At 38.2% G+C, this 21,118-nt stretch overlaps 1 protein-coding gene across 1 annotated transcript in view; it reads left to right on the top strand.

The window, feature by feature from the left end:
* LOC106875702 (F-actin-capping protein subunit alpha-2) overlaps positions 1-21,118 on the top strand; it is a 53,619-nt gene that overhangs the window by 15,047 nt on the left and 17,454 nt on the right. The window contains exons 3-5 of the mRNA XM_014923948.3: positions 11,653-11,716; positions 16,577-16,628; positions 20,411-20,474. Of these exons, the coding sequence (XP_014779434.1) occupies positions 11,653-11,716; positions 16,577-16,628; positions 20,411-20,474 (180 nt within the window). The remainder of the gene's footprint in view (positions 1-11,652; positions 11,717-16,576; positions 16,629-20,410; positions 20,475-21,118) is intronic.

The following is a 21,118-nucleotide window of genomic DNA, read 5'->3' on the forward strand; positions in this document are numbered from 1 at the left end:
ATTGATTGTTCTATGTAGTCGAGTTTAAAAGCATTTGTTTTGTTTGTTTCTCTATTTAAAAGTACATCCTTCATCAATCTCTAGCTAATTTCTGTTTCCACTACTGATAACAGTAACTAACTGAGATAATGGAGAAATCCATTTAATTCAATATCTAAGGCTACAGTTTGTTTGTTTTTTAAAACTGATATATATATATATATATATACATACACAAACACATAGATACATGCATTGTCACTATCTTTCTCTCTCTCTCTCTCTCACCACATACTCCCATTATTTCAACTAATTCCTAAACAACAAAGAGATACTTGTTTAGAGAAGTAGCTCTTATACCAATGCTGTTTGTGTCTCTTATGTATGGGTTTGGCTTTTAAATAAGATATATATTTTTCTTTTTACTGTAAGCACTGTAGAGTCATGGCTTCCAGTAAGCTGCATCTGTTATGTAGGTTCACTACCTGGCTAAGCCATTTATTTATTTTTTTTTTTTCATTTACATTCTCTATGCTCCATAGAGATATTGGAGAGAGATGAGTACCTGCCTGTTTGATTTAGCCATAAAGAGAAATTTTCCTATTCTTTTATTCTTTTACTTGTTTGTCATTTGACTGCAGCCATGCTGGAGCACCACCTTGAAGGGTTTAATCGAACAAATTGACTCTAGGACTTTTTGTTTTTTAAACTTATTACTTATTCTATCAGATGATAGTCCAGTGACGAGGAAGTGAAAACTGTAGTGAAGAAGTGGCTCAGAGAACAGTCGACAGAACTTTATGGGGCAGGGATACATGCTCTCATTCGAAAGTGGAACATTGCTATTGAGAGAAACGGTGACTATGTTGAGGAGTAGGGATGTGATCCATCAGAGGACCAGCTTCATTTTGATGTATGATACATGTTCCTGTGTTGGTAATTATACCTGCCCTAAACAAAATAGCATTACTTTTTGACTCACCCTCGTAGTTTCTGGGAGGTAAGTCACAGTATAGATGGGCCTGGTAGTAAAAATGTTGGGGAACAAAAGCCATAGAAGCAAAGGGCAGAAAGAGAAAAGAAACAAGTACTTCTGCAAGCTAGTGATAGTGGACCTTTGTTAATCACTTGAATAGCCAGCTTTTGGATGTGGTCCAAGGTCTTGATACATAGCAAAAGCACAGTCCCAGAGATGTGAATAGTACTTCAGTGTGGGTCTTTCTTGATCTGTATAGAAAGTGATCATGTGATTAGGCCTATATATTTCTTGCTAAAAGAAATCCTAGAATTTGTGATGCATTGTGGAATACTCACTCTGATTTTAGAAATGTCATTCTAGGAAAGAAATTATGTAGTGCCTAGTTAGCACACACTAAATGCCTTGTTATCAGGAAAAAATTAGTTGGTATACAAGTGGTTTGCTCATGCCTGTTGTTGAGTGAATTCAGCAGATAAAGGCCACCTACCAGGTTTAGTAGCCTGGTACAGTAGTTTAAGTGTCCTGTGATTATTCATGCAACATGCTATGGTGATTGTACTACATCCACCCCTGCCAATCACCTTCAAACAGCTGGCATCCAAGTAAAACTGCCTTTAATGCCAACTACTCTGCATGTATGAGAATCCATCATTGAATACTGTTCTAAGAAAACCACAGCAGCAACTTTTCAACTATTATGGAAGATATATTTTATTCTTTTCACTCATTTGACTGCAGCCATGCTGGAGCACTGCCTTGAATGGTTTTTAGTCGAACAAATCGACCTCAAGACTTCTAAAGCTTAATACTTATTCTATTGGTCTATTTGGTGAACCACTAAGTTATGGGGATGTAAACACATCAACACTGGTCATCAAGTGGTGATGGGGGGGGGGGGAACAGACACAGACAAATATGTATGTGTGTGTGTGTATATATATATATATTTATATACACAATGGGCTTTTTCAGTTTCTGCATACCAATTCCATTCACAAGGCCCAAGGCTATAGTGGAAGACACTTGCCCAAGATACCACACAGTGGGACTGAACCTAAAACCATGTGGTTGGGATGCTAGCTTCTTACCACACAGCCAGGATATCTATGCTGCACAATACAGTAATTGCATGAAATTGCCAGAGATTGTAAGATGCAAGATAGTTTCTTTGTGCAGTGAATGTGTCTGTGTGCTGTTGAAAGAGACACGGTTGTCATATTAAAGAAAGAAGTCCCTGCTTCTGGATTCACTGCTATAAGGTTATGAGCATCAGAGTTGCTTTCATTGATATTTTTACTGTTTTACATTTAAAAAAAAAAGCGTTGGGTTAAATGTATTACTGGAACTAATTATGAAATTAATTTTTTTTCATTAGGCTTGTGGATTTGCTCTATGCTTTTTTTTTTTTTTTTTTTTGGTTATAGTTCGCTTGAAGCATTGTGTATTGTTTGTAAAGAATGAAAAGTTTTGAATGGTACAACAATGCACTATAATACAAAAAATGGACTATATACCTGTTGTAATTTAGTTTTCTATAGTCCGATGATATTTCGGAATACAATTCCTTCTTCAGTTTATAGCAGAGACTCCATCTAAGAATATCTGAAGAAGGAATTGTATTCCGAAATATCACCGGACTGTAGACAATTAGATTACAACAGGTATATAGTCCATTTTTGTATTATAGTGCATTGTTGTACCATTCAAAACTTTTCATTCTTTTTTTGGTTATAGTATTTTTCTTGTGTAGTATATTTGAACTTTTGAGTGATAAGCTTAACATGCCACCACCTGTTTCATGGGTGCCTTTAGCAGACTCTGTTGCAAGCAGTGAAACCAGGCTCTTTGTTTCTTTTCAAACTATGTTTTTTCCTGCTAGTACAGAGATATTCAGTCAGGTTGGGCATCAACTATAACAATCTCACCAATCTGAGGTACCTGCATTTCCTGGGCAGTGTTCCTCTACCTTCCTCTAATGCCATTATGAAAAGAGGCATTAACATTTATGAGATTCAATTGTTATTGAATACTGATTAATGATTAATTAGTTTTAAAATATCAATCATAATTAATGCAAAATTTGTATCTGTTTTACTTGTTTCAGTCATTTGACTGCGGCCATGCTGGAGCACCGCCTTTAGTCAAGAAAATCGAACCCAGGACTTATTCTTTGTAAGCCTAGTACTTATTCTATCGGTCTCTTTTTGCTGAAGCGCTAAGTTACGGGGACGTAAACTCACCAGCATCGGTTGTCAAGCGATGGTGGAGGGACACACACACACACACACACACACACACACACACACACACACACACATATACACACACACACACATATATGATGGGCTTCTTTCAGTTTCCGTCTGGATTTTTAATTCAGCCCTGTGCCAAAAACTTAGAGAGAGAGAGAGAGGGGAAATATGATATTGTATTTGATGGCATACGAGACGTCATTGCAAAAAAAAAAAAAAAAAATCATCCTCTTTACTCCTGCTTTAATACACTAAAACTTTTTCTGAATATGTGCTGCTGAAATTGTAGTGTGTATAATATGCTCATGCATCTTTTATACCATCAAGTATTGTAGTTCTGTCACAAGACTATTGGCTGCACATTTGAAAGGAATAGGATTTCAGTGAGACATGGAAGTTTACTTTGAAACTGCACACGACACTACTGTTTTAGTTGGTATTTATAATGACAATTACACTTGTTTTAATGTAAACAGAGTAGCTCAAGTTTAGAGGAAGAGGAAATTTAATTTTCTCCAATATTTGACTATTAACCCATCCTCCTTGCCTCGAAGGATGAAAGATAAAGCTAACCTTAGGAGAATTTCAACTTAGACTATAAAGGATACTAACTAAAAATATTTCCTTTTTGGATTTGGTTTGCAAGATTCTTTATGTGAGTTTGTGTGTTGAAGTATATTCTGTTGTGTCCAGGGAGAGTCATTCTCTTTTAGTGCTTTATAATTTAACACACTCACCAGTTCAAAAGGTTGCATGACGCAACAAAAATTTTAGAAATATAAATAAATGAGTGGAAACTTTACCAGTGAGTGTGTTAAATTATAAGGCACTAAAAGAGAATGACTCTCCCCAGACAACAGAATAACTAAAAATACTTTAACCCTTTAGTATACAGATTACTCAGTCAAATGTAATGCTTATTTCTTCACATCATTTTAAATTAATCATGCATTATCTTGTAGATTTGAGATTTCAAATGACATTGTAGGGTAAGTGTAAGAGGTTGGATCTGGTCACTTTGAACATAAAACTGGTGAAATATTTGGGCCTGATATAGCTGGCTTAAACATGAGATGAGCAGAATATTTGGGCCAGATATGGCCAGTTCAAATACGAAAGGGCTAAAACTTTTTGTTCATTGCTCCACCAATTTTAATTGCTTACATAGGCACAAGGCCACACTGGTTATTTAATTTATTGACTCAAGTTTCAAAAGCAAAGTTAACAGAATTTGAACTCAGAACAATGTAACTAAATGATGAAAGTGTTTTGTCTGCTGGTTAATTGATTCTTTCATATAGGCCCAAGGCCACAGTTTTGAGAGAAGAGAAGCTGTTGTCAACTCAGTGGTGATTAAACTTGGATTGGGTTTAAAATCTGTAATGAAATGTCACTCTTGACTGTCTTTATAAAAAAAATGAGATGGTCAAAACCATGTGATTGAATTTTGAAGAAACTGAAAGAAGTGTTGTGTTTTATCATTATAATCATTTTACCACCAGCTTTTCCTTTTTTGCTATCCCTCACCTGTTACCAAGCAAGGTGATATTTTCCTATCCTTAGACATGTCTCATGGAAGACTGGAAACAAATGTCACTTGTATGACTGACATTTGCTTACAACCATCATATGATGTCAAGATATGGTTGCATACACACACACACACAACAGCTTTTTTGTGTTTCTATCAACCAAATCCACTCACAAGGGTTTTATTGGCCTGAGGTTATAGTAAAAGACACTTGTCCAAAGTGTTGTCCTGTAGAACTGAACCTAAAACCCATGTGGTTCCAAAGGAAACATCTTAACCACAGTTTTGGAGGCATAGGAGTATGTGGCACTGACAACTGGAAATAACTGGACGATATCAGTATTTGTTGCTCTTCACATTTGGGTCGATTTTGTTTCACCGTTGAAGTATGCTATAGTTTTTTTGTTTTTTTTTTAACACTATATGTCTTTAAAGGCATCTCCCCTGGATGAAATACTGAAGCTTTCTAGTGTTTAACAACACACACACTAATTATGTGATATTAATAATGTGTGTGTTTGATGTGTATGTGTTTACACTTCCTCATCTTGACATTGCTGGACAGTTGTAAAAGAGTGACACTATTACACAAGCAAGGTTATTTCTTTCCAATCTCCCATCAAAACATGCCTGTTTCATCATCATCATCATCATCATCATCATGTAGCATCTGCTTTCCATGCTGGCAAGGGTTAGATGGTTTGACTGAAACTGGTAAGCTAGAGAGCTGCACCAAGTTCCAGTCTGATTTGGCACGGTTTCTATGGCTGGATGCCCTTCCTAATGTTTGTGAGGAAATATTACACTGCTTGAAAACAAGTGAGAGTTGGCGATAGGAATGGTGTCCAGCCTTAGAAAATATATGCCTTGAGACATTCTGGCTGACCTATGCAAGCATAGAAAAGTGAATGTTAAAATGATGTGAGTAATGATGAGTCTAACCAAAGATAACAGACTTTACTCATTGCAAATTGTTTATTGGGAGTTTTAAAGCTAAAGATAGCTTTGTTGTGAAATATCTTTATTCACTGGGATTGTTCACTGCCGTGACCTAAGCTATTAAGTTCTGAATAGACTACATCCACTGGGATTGTTTGTTATTAATGATGAACATTCACTACTACCTATCCTAGATCTTGGTCTACATATATTCTTATTAATCAAACTAAGCCAGAATATCTGTAATTGGCAAAAACAGGCTCAGACACACGCAGATAAATAAATTGTAGATGCTTGATGTGTGGTATTGTTTAACCCTTGGTTAACCTAGAATTGAGTAGCCAATGATCAGGCAATCTAGCCATGGTTTCCCTGTCTATTTGTAAACAACATGTCCCAGACTATTCTCAAAATTGTCTTTAAGATGGTAGGGGGTGTGTGTGTGTGTGTGAGTGAGTATTAAACAGGATTTTTTTTTTGTTTTTTTTTTACCATATTTGTTGAAATACATTGCTTTTGTTTCAATTAATTTATAAGATAATGGAGAATTTAGTAAAATAATTTTGTCACTATTGAGCTGCCACGACGAACTTGTCTGGGAGGGAATAGCACCAGATCCTCCCTTGGGTTTAAGTGGAGAGGTGGTCAGCTAAAGATGTGGCTCCTGACAGTCAAAGCAGATATACTCTCTCTTTTACCTTTTTACTTGTTTCAGTCATTTGACTGTGGCCATGCTGGAGCACCGCCTTTAGTCGAGCAAATCGACCCCAGGACTTATTCTTTGTAAGCCTAGTACTTATTCTATTGGTCTCTTTTGCCAAATCGCTAAGTTACGGGGACCTAAACACACCACCATCGGTTGTCAAGCGAATTTGGGGGGACAAACACAAACACAAACACACACACACACACACACACACACACACACACACACACATATATATACATACGACAGGCTTCTTTCAGTTTCCATCTACCAAATCCACTCACAAGGCTTTGGTCGGCCCGAGGCTATATGGAAATTGTTTTTTAAGAATCCATCAGGAAAATGTAATGATGATTACCTCTGGACTTTATGGAGGGGTGCCTGAGGACAGTATTCCCATGACTATACTCCGGAATAGTGGGTGGCAAAAATAGATGGATGGATGGATGAAAATTGAAAATGATGGTGAATGTGGTCAAAACAAAATTATTTATAAAAATTGTATTTGTTTTGACTCTTTAAATTCTGATTTCAGATCCAGCCAATGTCAACCTTAGCTTTAATCTTTCTGGGGTTGATTAAAATATAGTACTAGGCAAATACCAGAGTTGATATAAGCACCTGCCAGCTCCCTCCCAATGTCTGACCTTGTGTTTGTTAGAAACAGTTATTCTTGCAATCATTTTTTTTCTTTTATCTTTTACTTGTTTCAGTTATTCAAGGACACTGGTTTGAAGGGTTTTAGTCAAACAAATTGACCCCCAGTAGTTATTTTTTAAAGTTTGGAACTTGTTCTATTGGTATCTTTTGCTGAACTGCTAAGTTACAGACATAAACATACCATAAATTGTCAAGCAGTGGGGGTGACAAACACACACACACGCATATAGGATTGGCTACCGCATAGTTTCTGTCTACCAAATTCACTCACAAGGCATTAGTTGGCCCAGGGCTAGTAGAAGACACTTAGTTGCAAAACAAGCTTCTTAACTACACAGCCATTCCTGCTTATTAAAATTGTCTAAACTGGCTCTTTGTTCTTAGTTCAGGACCTTTCCGCGGTCAACTTTAACTTCATTCTTCTGGGGTCATTATAATTAAACACTTCACTTCGACCCACAAATTTCTAGCCATGTGTCCTTATTAGAAACAATTATTCTTTTCATGTCCACAACTGTGAACAAAGTTCATAGTGGTCAACTCATTAGGTCTTACATTTGAATCTACAGTATGTGAGTATGTGTTAAATCAATAACAAACACTCCACATCAGTCATGAGCAAACTGTAGTCCATAGGACTTTCTGACTGGCACACCTTACAAAAAAATTACCTTGAATATTTTTTTATTAGTATTGCATTTTGTCTGATGATGAGCTATGTCTCATGTTGCCTACTGCTTGAAAAAAAATGTCCATGCCTGCTCTTTATGGTTGTTTGATTTGCTTGAAATAGTAGCTAGATTTCCCATTAAGTCACACCTCAGTATTTAAAAACAACACAAAATAAAGTAGTCCTAACATCCCTGAAAGGATGTGGTCGTAATTGCTAGCATGTCTGTTTTGATCATAAATCTGTTGGATTAGGTTTGATCTGGGACTAAACAATAACTGCTGACGGTTTAATTATTTCAACAGGACACTTACTCTGCATTGTATCAGTTCATGTTGCCATTGAAGAAATAGATGACAAAAATTACCTGTGAGTGTTTTTCTAGATTGACTGTATCCTATATCTATACAGGAGTGGCACATACATAATTGCATCAAGGCACATGCGTGCCTGTGTTGTAAGAATTTTGCTTCCCGACCATATGGTCTTGGGCTCAGTCTACTGTGTGACACCTTGAGCAAATGTTTTCTACTATAGACCTGGTATAACAAAAGTCTTGTGAGTGTATTTGGCAGACAGAAACTGAAAGAATCCCATTGTACATATATATATATATATATATATGAGTGTGTATGTGTGTATGTGTTACTGTCTTCCCAGTCTTCTGTGAAAATATGTCTGATCATGGGGGAAATGTTACCCCATTAGGAATACTTTGGCCAGACATACATATGTGTAGCACTATTCATGTAACAAGTTTTCTACAACCGGATACCCAGCCAGCTTAAATACCAAAGGGTTAAAAAGACAGCCAAAGGGTTTAAGAAGTGGCTTTTTTTCTAAAGACAAGTTAGAAACTATATATAAATGTATATATTTAAATGTTGAGCTGAATGTCTGGAATCTGACTTTAAGCTAGCTTATCTACCAAAGTGACATGTTTACCAGCACCACCCTTGGAAGATAACCATAATAGTTTCGGAATATTTGTCATCACCACCACCACCACCAACCATCATCATCATTGTAGAAATATTCCTCAGCATGTCATTGTAGTTATCATCACCAAGTTATATATCCATCCTTCTAGTACCACTATGTCTATTATGTAATTGTTATTTAGTTGAACAAATTGGTCCATGCATTTTTCGTACTCTGCCTCCTCTTATCACCTACAGACAGAATGAAAAAGTCATTTCACCTGTCTACTATGACTTGATCTGTTACAGCAGGTATCAAATTTCAATGTGCTACTGTGTCTCAGTGTCGGGAGGAGAAAATGTTATGTGCTTCCCTCAAATTATTGTCAATTAATGGTCCACTTTTCCAAGCTTCCATTGATCAGTTGGAATTTGTTGAAGTTGATTTTCAATGGCTGGATGCTCTTCCTGTCACTTGTATGAAAGTATTGCTCATTTACAATCATTACTTGATGGCAAGACAAGGGTGTAGACTCTCTCTCTCTCTCTCTCTCATACATACCCACACGATGGGCTTCTTTCTGTTTCCATCTACCAAACCCACTCACAAGGTTTTGGTCAGTTGAAGGCTATAGTGGAAAATACTTGCCCAAAATGCCATGCAGTAGGACTAAACTTGAGACCACATGGCTGAGAAGCGAGTTTCTTAACCACATAGCCATGCCTGTATGTTGAATCAAAATGGTACTGGACTCATGATTTGAGTTAACTCCTTATGTATGAAAAGTCACAGCAGCAGTTTATTAGTTAGGTTGTATCTTAGATACACAAGTCTAACTCTCTCAATTATACATTTTAGCATTTAAAAAAGGGTTAGGATTACAACTTTGTTTCTCTTTCTACTAATTCTGGTGACAGCCAATGTAATGAGATAGTGGGAACATGTAGATGCTACTGCTACTGCTCCTACTATTGCCATTCTTGAGCAGATCTATAGCTTGAAGAAAGTCAAGCAAATATTTGAGTGCTATCTTTAAGTGCAGTGCCTATGTCTGCCTTAAGTCAGGTCTGCAACTAGAGTGCATAATATTGTGCAGTAGTATTGTGCATTGGCAAGTTGTGTTGTATAGGAGTGCAGTGGATAATCTTACAACTCAATTACAAAATATACCAATCTTCAATCTGGTTTGACACCACAATTGAGTAGTTGTGGTAATAGTATGCACTACATTTTGATAGCTATCAGAGTATATAGTATGCAGGAAAGCAGTGTATACAACCATAGATTTGTCAATTTGGATACGCCATGCTTCAGTGAAGCTACATTATGCTGTTTATATTACTGTCCTGGTTGGCTTAGTAAATTATAAGGAAATTGTACCTTGTATGTGTGTGTGGTGCAGTGACACAAATTATTGTAAAAACAACGGAATTTGGCTCACTGTGGATCAAGTGTTCTATGTTGATTTTGGGGGCTGCCATGTTTGCAGCTACTCAGTAACAGTAAACTAGCAATACATCATTTTAATTTCATGATAGTCTGTCATCATTAACAGGTATGACTAACTGACTGTCTAACATCCAGGTGTTTGGTAAATTTGGTAAAGCTAAATTTTGTCTCGTATGACACCATGTTGCCCTCTTCCCTTTAGTCTCTCTTTCCTTTCCTATCCTCTTCTTTCTGTCTATAGTAGACTATGATATTGAAGTAGTTCTGATGTTCTATTTGTTGCTACGACTTGCATATTATTAAATTTTTGGTTTATATATATATATATATATATATATATAATAGCTCTGCTTTCCTCATAGTTATATTTATGCTGTATTATTATATCCACCCTATATAATTAAACCAGTCAGAGTAATACTGACCCCCTATCCTCTTCTCTCTCTTTCTCACTCCTACTCCTGTCACTCCATCATTTGTAATTAGAAGTAAAAGTGTTTTGTTGTTAGTCTTCATGTAATGAGCCATGACTTGGAATTTTCTTATTTTGTGTTGAAAGATTGGTGTGTTGGAAATGTAATCAGTCTGTGCTGTGTATGTGTGTTTGTGTGTCTCTTTTGTAGTCTCACATGTACATAGTGTATATTAGTATCTTTTTATGGTCCTACACAAACATGATATCATTTGTAGTCCTACAGGTTCATAGTGTGTGTTAGTATCAAGTGTAGTCTTACATCTACATGACACAGTTTTAGTTGAGTTATTATTAAATATATGTATTGTCTATTATATTTTTCTTTTCATTTTCGCTACAACTACTTTTTAAAGATAAGGATAGTGTGCAGAGTACTGGTTGACTGAATGATTAGCATATTTTAATGACATAGAAAATACACTCTTTTGTTTTTTGCATTGCAAAACAAACAGAAGAAAAAAAGGACTTGGAAATTACCATACATCTTTCATGATGCTAGTTGAGTTGTTGTGGTTTTCTTAGGGTTAACTGATGCCAACCTTTATGAAGATTTAATGGCTGTCAGCAGTGTCGGGTATGGTATGATTATCATTATGGTGTGTGTCACATGAATAATCACAGGACAGTGAAAGGGAAGAGTATTGTGTAGTGTACTACAATAATTCTTGGCATAATAGGTGGCCATTGTGTGGTGATTTTGCTCAATGACAGTGGGTATGAGCATTCTGTTGGCTTACCCTCACTAATAATTTTGTCTGATAATAGGCATTTAGGGCGTACCTACTGGACACTGCCTGATCATATAGATGGAGCTTTGGCAAGTATATAAAGATTTTTTTCCTAAAATTAGATTTTTGAAGTCAGGGTATGTCTTCCACAATGCAGCATCTACCATGCTGCAAAATATGGTACACAGAATTCCCTTGACATGCTATACAAGATTGTGGCATGGTAACATAGAGAAAGTACATCTGGTAGATGACATTTCAAAAATCAATTTATATATATTTATGTGTATGTATGTGTGTATACAAATATATGTATGTATATCCACATATATTTATTTATGTGTTCTCTTTCTTTCCATCTAGCTGAAGATAATATCAAATTTCATCATACATGCTCCTCCTGGAGAGTTCAATGAAGTTTTCAATGGTATGTTAAATATTTTTCTTCAATTCTTTCTTTCTTTCTTTCCTTCAACTACGCATAACCTGTTCACAGCATTGATTCCATATTCCATTTTGCCCTGTCTGTACTCCTACCCCATTCTATTTAATGGGTTTTTGCTATCATTGTTATTTTTGGACTTGTTACTTGAATTTTTACATTTCTCACTTTCCATATATTTTTGAGGGAAAATATGTACTTAACTTTTTCTGAGTGAAATTTACTTGAAATAGTCCAGCAGCTTATCCTCGAAAGATTTGACTTCAAAGTTTTGCATACTCTAGAAATTTGTGTGAAAGTCATTTTTTTTTCTTTAATGTCTTCTTCTCCAGTTTTATAAACTCTTTTACCAGTTACTTGTTGGGGCACAGCCATTTTGCATTTTATATATCAAATTCGATGACTGGCTTCTGTGCTGGTGGCATGTAGAAAGCACCATTCGAGCATGATCGTTACCAGCGTCGCCTTACTGGCACATGAAAAACATTCAAGCGAGGTCGTTACCGGTGCCCCTGGACTGGCTCCTGTGCAGTAGCATGTAAAAAACACAATTTGAGCGTGGCTGTTGCCAGTACTGCCTAACTGGCCCTTGTGCCGGTGGCACATAAAAGCACCCACTACACTCTCTGAGTGGTTGGCGTTAGGAAGGGCATCCAGCTGTAGAAACTCTGCCAGATCAGATTGGAGCCTGGTGCAGCCATCTGGTTTGCCAGTCCTCAGTCAAATCGTCCAACCCATGCCAGCATGGAAAGCGGACATTTAAACAGTGATGATGATATATATATTGTAGTAAATCTGTGAGTTAGCAGCAATTTGTTCTGTGTAGCTGTAAGGAATAAAAATCACACACACAAAATAAAGATTGTGAGACAAGAAGACAAACAAATGATATATGGGTTCAAACAAGCAAAACCACATGGCTGAAAAATGTAAAGTGCAAAAGCAGCAATGAAGGAAGTGCACAGTGAAAATAAACACATCAATTGAAGAAGCAGTATTTCATGTGATACCTCAAGAAAAAGAATGAGAGACAAGGTGAAAAGAAAAAAATGTTACCATATTTTACAACATCTGTATATATGGCACTCTTAGAGTAAAAATGCAAAAATTTAGTATTCTATATTTTTCTTTTTCTGTTGCTTCTCTTATTCCTTCTTTTTGATTAATGATAACACCCAAAAACTTAGATTCACTTTCTTTCATTGCTGTGTTTATTTTCATTATTTTTCTGTTGTTTGCTTGCTTTGTATTTGTGCACTTTTTCAATCATGTGATTTGTTTGTGATGAGAGAGTGTCACACAGCTCTGAGGATATAGCATGATAGTTTGAGCATGTAATATAAGGATATAGTGCGATATAGTTGTCTGTTAAGTATGATATATTTTGACATGAATACATGTATGTGGTGTTGTGCTGCAATCTGTACATGCTTCTATGAAGCAGTCCAAGCATGATGTATACGACATAGTGCAGACATCTGAATGTTTGTATGTTTTATGTTGTGATGGCCTGAACATACTGTGAAAGGGGTAGTTTAACACTCAAGATTTTGAGTGGAATTCCAAATATTTTCAGTGGTCCATAGTGTGGAAATCTGTTTTTTTTTTTTCTGTGAATTAAGTATGATGTGATAGACAGAGCATGGTTGCAGGATTTAGGTATATTCTTGCATGTTGGGATTTATTGTGGTTAGTAGTGTTGCTGTTGAGTCATGATTTAATGTGTGAATATATTGTTAGAATGTGCTTTAGTATCAAGTCTCTTTATACATAAGACTGAGTCTAAAGAGACCTATATTATTTAGTAAAATTGGCAAGAAAAGTGAACTTGTTGTAGGGAGTGAATAACCTCCCCACAGCAAATGGGGGAAATCAGTGTTTTGGACAAAGCCCTTCTTCAGGGGAAAGTTGATGGGAGGATATAAATCTGCAGCCTCTTTAATTTCACTCCTGTCTGTCAACTTTTTTCTGAAGATGGACTCAACTTGAAACATTGGATTTGCTACTCCCCAAGGCAAGTTCACTGTACTCTTTTTGTCAGTTCATCACTATCTTTATATATAAATATATATATATAGAATATATATATATTAAGAGTATGAAGACCGGGAAAGCCCCCGGCCCATCAGGAATCACTGCAGAGATGCTCAAAATATCTGGCAGTGTTGGCTATAGCCTAGTCACCCGTATTACGAACCAGGTGATACACGAAGGAGTCATACCCTATGACTGGTGTAGCAGCATCATAGTCAACTGCTACAAAGGTAAAGGGGACGCTTTAGATACAAATAATTACAGAGGCATCAAGCTGTTAGATCAGGTTATGAAAGTTACAGAGAGGGTCATAGCCCAACTAATTAGGGAGCGAATCAATTTAGATGAGATGCAGTTTGGGTTCGTGCCAGGTAAAAGCACTACTGATGCCTTATTTCTAGTGAGACAGTTGCAAGAGAAATACCTAGCCAAGGATAAACCTCTGTACCTGGCTTTCGTTGACATGGAGAAAGCCTTTGACAGGGTCCCCCGATCCCTTATCTGGTGGTCAATGAGGAAACTTGGGATAGAAGAATGGCTAGTGAGAGCTGTGCGAGCCATGTACAGAGATGCGGCCAGTAAGGTGAGGGTTGGAAATGAGTACAGCAATGAATTCCGGGTAGAGGTAGGGGTCCACCAAGGTTCCGTCCTCAGCCCCCTATTATTTACCATAGTCCTCCAGGCAATCACAGAGGAGTTCAAGACAGGTTGCCCCTGGGAGCTCCTCTATGCTGATGACCTTGCCCTAATTGCGGAGTCACTATCAGAACTAGAGGAGAAGTTTCAGGTGTGGAAGCAAGGTCTAGAATTGAAGGGCCTTAGAGTCAACCTAGCTAAAACCAAAATCCTAATAAGTAGGAAGGTAGATAAAACACAAACCCCTTCAGGTAGATGGCCCTGCTCAGTATGTAGAAAAGGAGTAGGTAGTAACTCTATAAGATGTACCCGGTGCAAGCTATGGACACATAAGAGGTGCAGCAACATCAAAGGCAGGTTAACTAGCAAGTTAGTTTTTGTTTGTGGCAGATGTTCAGGTGCAATAAAGACTGCAAACAAACAGGAAACAACTTCTATCTCATTCCAGGGTGAAAAACTAGAGGTAGTCGATAGCTTCCGCTATCTGGGCGACCAAGTTAGTAGTGGGGGTGGGTGCGCTGAAAGTGTAGCTGCTAGAATAAGAATAGCCTGGGCAAAGTTTAGAGAGCTCTTACCCCTGCTGGCGACAAAGGGACTCTCACTCAGAGTAAAAGGCAGACTGTATGACGCATGCGTACGAACAACCATGCTACATGGCAGTGAAACATGGGCTGTAACTGCTGAGGACATACGTAAGCTCGCAAGGAATGAAGCCAGTATGCTCCGTTGGATGTGTAATGTCAATGTGAATACCCGTCAGAGTGTAAGTATCTTGAGAGAAAAGCTGAACATTAGAAGCATCAGTTGTGGCGTGCAAGAGAGACGATTGCGCTGATATGGACATGTGGTGAGAATGGAGGAGGATAGCTGCGTGAAAAAGTGCCACACCCTAACAGTTGAGGGAACCCGTGGAAGAGGTAGGCCCAGGAAGACCTGGGCTGAGGTGGTGAGGCAAGACCTTCGTACATTGGGCCTCACCGAGGCGATGACTACGGACCGAGACCTTTGGAAATGGGCTGTGCGTGAGAAGACCCGGCAAGCCAAGTAAGATCGTTGCCAGTGCCCCTGGACTGGTTCTTGTGCGGGTGGCACATGAGATGCACCATTTTGAGCGTGGCCGTTGCCAGTACCGCCTGACTGGCTCCTGTAGGATTTTCGAGCGAGATCGTTGCCAGTGCCCCTGGACTGGCTTGTGCGGGTGGCACATAAAAGACACCATTTCGAGCGTGGCCGTTTTCGTGCGGGTGACACGTAAAAGCACCCACTACACTCTCTGAGTGGTTGGCGTTAGGAAGGGCATCCAGCTGTAGAAACTCTGCCAAATCAGACTGGAGCCTGGTGTTGCCATCCGGTTTCACCAGTCCTCAGTCAAATCGTCCAACCCATGCTAGCATGGAAAGCGGACGTTAAACGATGATGATGATGATGATGATATATATATATAGAATAATGAAGGCAGCTATACATAATATAAAACCAAAAAGAAAAATTCAATTGTCACTAATTGTGACTGACGGTGCAGGGTAGCGCCTACATTGCTAGAAATAAGTTAAAAATCCTTAGCCGCAAGAAGCACGTCTGTGCCAGGAGAGATAACTGCTCCACAGTGAGCGAGATCACCATACTAGACTAGTTTGGTTTAAAATTAAAGCTCATTAGTAGTAACTACTCCACCACTGCATGCATACATACATGCATATATATATATATATATATGTATATATGTAGGTAGGTATGTATGTATCCTTGTTAAACTAGCAAAAGGCCTTGTTTAGCTGTTCAAACTTTGAATTGTTAGTACAAGATGCCCTACATAAAAAAAAAACAAGACAAAAGGAAGTGGTCACCGTTTAAATGTTGACTTTGTGATAGTTACTATCAAACAACTATTGACATTGGTATATGTACGAGAAAAGAGGTAAGACAGTTCAAAGCTGAATCATTATTTCTCTTATGTATATTGGCTGTTATTAAATGCTCTCTCTTTCTCTCTCTCACTCTCTCTCTCCCCCTCTCTCTCTCTCTCTCTCACTCTCTCTCTCCCCCTCTCTCTCTCTCTCTCTCTCTCTTTTTCATTTCCTTTCCATTCCTCTTTTAACTTTTTCTTTTACCCTTTTATATCTCTCTCTCTCTCTCTCTCTCTATTGCTATGAATCTCTTTTTTTATACCTACAGACGTTCGTATATTACTGAATGAGGACCAGTTACTTCGGACAGGAGCTTCTGGGTAAGTTATTACAGACAAATGCCCATTCTTTCTCTCAGAGCATCTTTTCCTCCTCCCACTCTGCTATAACTCCCATTCAAACACCTACTACCTTAGGTGAAATCATGTCATCTCTCTGTCTGAGATGAAAGAGGAATCAATTACTATCCTCTACACTACATGTGACATCAGACTGCAGTGTATGATAATGGAGGAATACAGTGGTGTACTTTAGAGTAGTTCTATGTACAGTGTGCCTGTTTATGTTTCGCTATTAGTTATTCATTTAATCTACATGTCTGCTAGCTTTTATATTTCTTTCTCTCTCACCTAAATGATAAAGGTCAAATTTTGTAGTCTCCCATTTTGCTGACATCCGAGTATTGGTTCCTGTCTAGTAGTGGCTAAAATATCACCGTTTACCAAGATTTAGTTCACACTGTTCAGTAGATGTGTTGGAAGCCTCTAGTCCTTTGTTGTATCTGCTTAATTAGTGGTGGGGATGGTATGGGGAGATTTCCTATGTCTTGTCAAAGTAGCACTGAAGTAAACTCAGCTTTTTTTTGTGTGTTGGCTGCACACCAGCTGAAGCCATTAAGGGAAGCTTGTATGTATTCACTCAGCCTATTTGAAATAGCAGCTAAATCTCCCTCATATGACTCTACCATTTTAAAAGGAAGGAAGGATACTTTGATCACTTCCTCACCTTCTCTTCTAAAATATGAGTAACCATGTGGCCCAGAAACCTTTTCTGCTCTGGTCGTGTCTGTCATACTTTGTCTCATCTCTTTGCATAAAGCCAACTGTTTTAGAATTTGTAGTTTTGCAAGCTGCATGGTAACCTCACTGGTGCTGGCACTTTAAAGAAAGCACTCTGTACACATTGTACAGTGGTTGGCATTAGGAAGTGCAGTCAGCCATAGAAACCATTCCAAAATAGATAGCGGAGCCTGATGCAGTCCTTCGACCCTTCAGATCCAATCAAACCATCCAACTCATGCCAGCATGGAATGTGGACATTAAATGATGTTGACAGTATGGTTAAGATTAGATCTGCTTGATTAAGACTTGATTGTGGGGCTGAACAGTGACAAATATGTGTTGGTAGTTGCAGGATGTCCAGACCTCAGTGAGTCCCGTGTCTTCTGACATTTGATCAAAAGCGCACCAAGCAGATCACATCAGAAGAAAGTCTGACATTGTTTCAGGCAGATCCAGCTGGTTTCCTTGAACATTTCCTAAGCCAGGATGAGTCTTGGCTTCATCACTTTGAGCTAGAGACAGAGACACAGTCCATGCAATGGTAACATCTCTCCTCATCTGCTCCAAAGTAGGTCAAGGTTTTTTCATCTGCAAGGAAGGTGATGGCCTGCATGTTTTGAGATGTAAAAGGCATTGTGTTTATTGACTCTCTTCAAAAGGACCACTCCATCGATGGAAAGTACTATGCCAACTTGCTGAGGCAGTTTCAAAAAGCTACCAAGACCAAACACCCAGGAAGATTGATAAAAGCAGTCTTGTTTCATCTGGATAATGTTCCAGCACACATCTTTGGTTTCAGTGGCTGCTGTGCATGACTGAGGCTTTAGCACCTTCCCCATTCTCCTGATTTGGCATGGTCTGACTTTCATCTGTTTCCTAACTTGAAAAAAACACTCAGCTGGAAACCAGTATTGCAGTGATTATGATGTCATATCAGCTGTTGTTGCTTAGTTACTCTTGAAGTCTTTTGAACCATTAGATGTCAGCTGACTTGGAAAGAAACAATGCAGTTGAAATGAATGCATTCAAAACTTCACAGCTCTAGCATCACTCCTTCATAGTAAGCCTATGAACCTTTCAGCCCAACCTTGTATATATTGTTTTTAAACACAGTATATCCATAAAATATTTTATCTCTGATATAAACTGCAGTAACTTGCCTGTCAACTGTGTATATACATTATGATACATAGGTGACTATTTTAATTTAATACTGCTTCAATTGCAAACACCAGATTGTTAAATCGGCAATGATGGTGAGTCCTGATCAATGGGGTTGGGGGTCTACATTGGTAACCTGCAGTTACATCCTTAGTTACCTACCATGTTTCCTCTACAAGCCCAAGTGTAGATAGTGCTACCAATAGCAGTACACATGAAGATGTGCAGAAAGCATGTTTATATTAAAAACCTGCAGAGATGGTGGGTATTACTGATGATAACAATTTCACATAGCATAATTAAAAGTGTTGTAACTATAGTTGGCCAATGTGGTGAACATCTGCAAATGATAGAGACTTTCAGTCTGTAGGGACCAAATGCCAGAACTGATGAAGAAAAATAACAGTACATGGTGCATATGGATTTTTGTATGGGATTTTATCAGATGTTAATCGGACAAAGAGCAGGACCACAGATGTCAGTTAGACAAGGAGCATTAAGTTCACTGTTGTGTGATATATGGAGTGGTTCCAATATTGAAAATACCTCAGAGTGACAGCTGTGTCCAGCATAGTTACGGGTTGACCTTTGGCAAGATATAACACCTGTTCAGCCACCCTGCCAGGGATATGGCAAAGTCATGGGGTTGCCGCATGGTGGATTGTGAAGAGGTAGCGGAAGAGCTCAACTGAGCCACCAGTGCTTCTCACATTGATGCTGAACGGAGGAATCTTAGAAGATCAACAGTCAGGATCAAGCTCTATCTAGAAAGTAACTACAATGCATCCATAGGGGTGGTGTCCTTGGTTGTGTAATCAGCAAATGAAAGATTTATTATGACTCAAGCTCCCGATTCAAATTCATACAAATGGAATTGGATGGCAATGTAGAGTTATGGGAATCTGTGAAAGCAGCACGACCGACAAATGACCATTAAGTTTTTTTTCTTTAATGTTGTTTTCTTATCCCACTATTTCCATTTTGTTTTTTGTTGAATTGTTCCGTTTATAGATGATTCCTGTGTTCCCTGTTAGGCAGCAAATTGTTAAAACATTGGTTAACAGCATTTTGTTTGTTCCAACTGTATGTGCTTGAGTTTAAAACCTGCCCAAGTCAGCTTGCCTACCCATTCAGGATAGTGGATTGGAAGGGGTGAAGAATGTTTTGTGATATTTGTTCTGATTCTTTGCATTCTGAGTTCAAATCCTGACATGGTCTGCTTAAGTGATAGTTAATCTGTCACATGATTTCACACCATCTTTAGTGTTTTTAATACTGATCATTTGCAAGTGGTTTGGCCACGCCCCCAGTTTGCAGATATTGTTCTCCTTCCTGCTTGATGCTGCCTCTCTTCCTGAGTAAGGATAAAAAAGTAGGAATGGCTATGTGATTAAGAAGCTCACTTTGCAACCATGTAGCTTTGGGTTCAGTTCCACTGTGTAACACCTACTATGGCTTTAGGGACATATGCTTTGTGAATGACTTTGGTAGATTGAAATTCTGATGTGTGTATTTATATGTGTGTGTGTTCCCCCTCCCCACCTCTTGACAGCTGGTGTTGGTTTGTTTATGTTCCTGTAACTTAGCTGTTCAGTGAAAGAGACTAATTGGATAAGTACCAGTGGTTGATTTGTTTGACTGAGCCCTTTAATGGAGCTCAGTGTGGCTGCAGTTCAATGAAAGAAACCAGTAAAAAATAGGATTATCATTGTCACTGCTACTTCTACTAGTGTTGTTAAGCTCACTTGTTATTCCTTCCAAAGCACAGAGATCCCTAGAGTCAGCACTCAACCCCAACTCCATTTTCTTGTAGCACTGTGATTTGTATTAATGTTATTACCACTTTGTTTAATCTCTCACTCTCTCTCTCTTAATTTCAGGGCGTTTGCTAAATACAACAAAGACCAGTTCACTCCTTGCCGGATAGAAGGCAGTGAAGAACAAGTGAGTTATTAGTTTCTGTCTCAGATATTGTAATTGTCAGTGGACTCTGGAATTCAATCAATCCATTAACTTTTTTGATACCAACCCTCCAGTGGCTTAATAGTTAGAGCGTTGCACTTGCAATGGTAAAAAAAAAAAAGAAGTAGAAATGAAAACGGTTTTAATTCCTGGACCGAGTGGTGCATTGTGCTCTTGAACAAAACCAAACATTTTGATTCATATTGCTCTGCTATCACTTCGACATCTGGTGTGTGGCACATTATGCACTTGTATAGCCAATGTTGATTTGATGGAGTGAGTGAGCTAATGTACCGCTCAAACATCCAATCAGTATAAACTAACCATAGTATAAACAAGTCGTCTGTACTTGTTGTTCAGTAAAGAGTTGTGCAACACCCCTCTGTCAATTACGACAGGAGAGGACATCATCATCATCATCATCACCAAGCTGTCCAAGACTGACTTTGGTTCCATGATATAAACTCCGTTTTAAAATAATTTAAATTCTTTCCATCAAAATTTCATGTTCATTTAACCACTTAGCTTAATAAGGGCAAAGTTATTTTTGATAAATTTTTCATTATTTTCAAAGAAATATGGCAACAAAAGGGTTAAACTCTCCTCTCATGGTATGGCTAATTCAG

The sequence above is a fragment of the Octopus bimaculoides genome, chromosome 5 (assembly GCF_046866305.1).
Source record: "Octopus bimaculoides isolate indiv1 chromosome 5, ASM4686630v1, whole genome shotgun sequence".
NCBI classification, from domain to species: domain Eukaryota; kingdom Metazoa; phylum Mollusca; class Cephalopoda; order Octopoda; family Octopodidae; genus Octopus; species Octopus bimaculoides.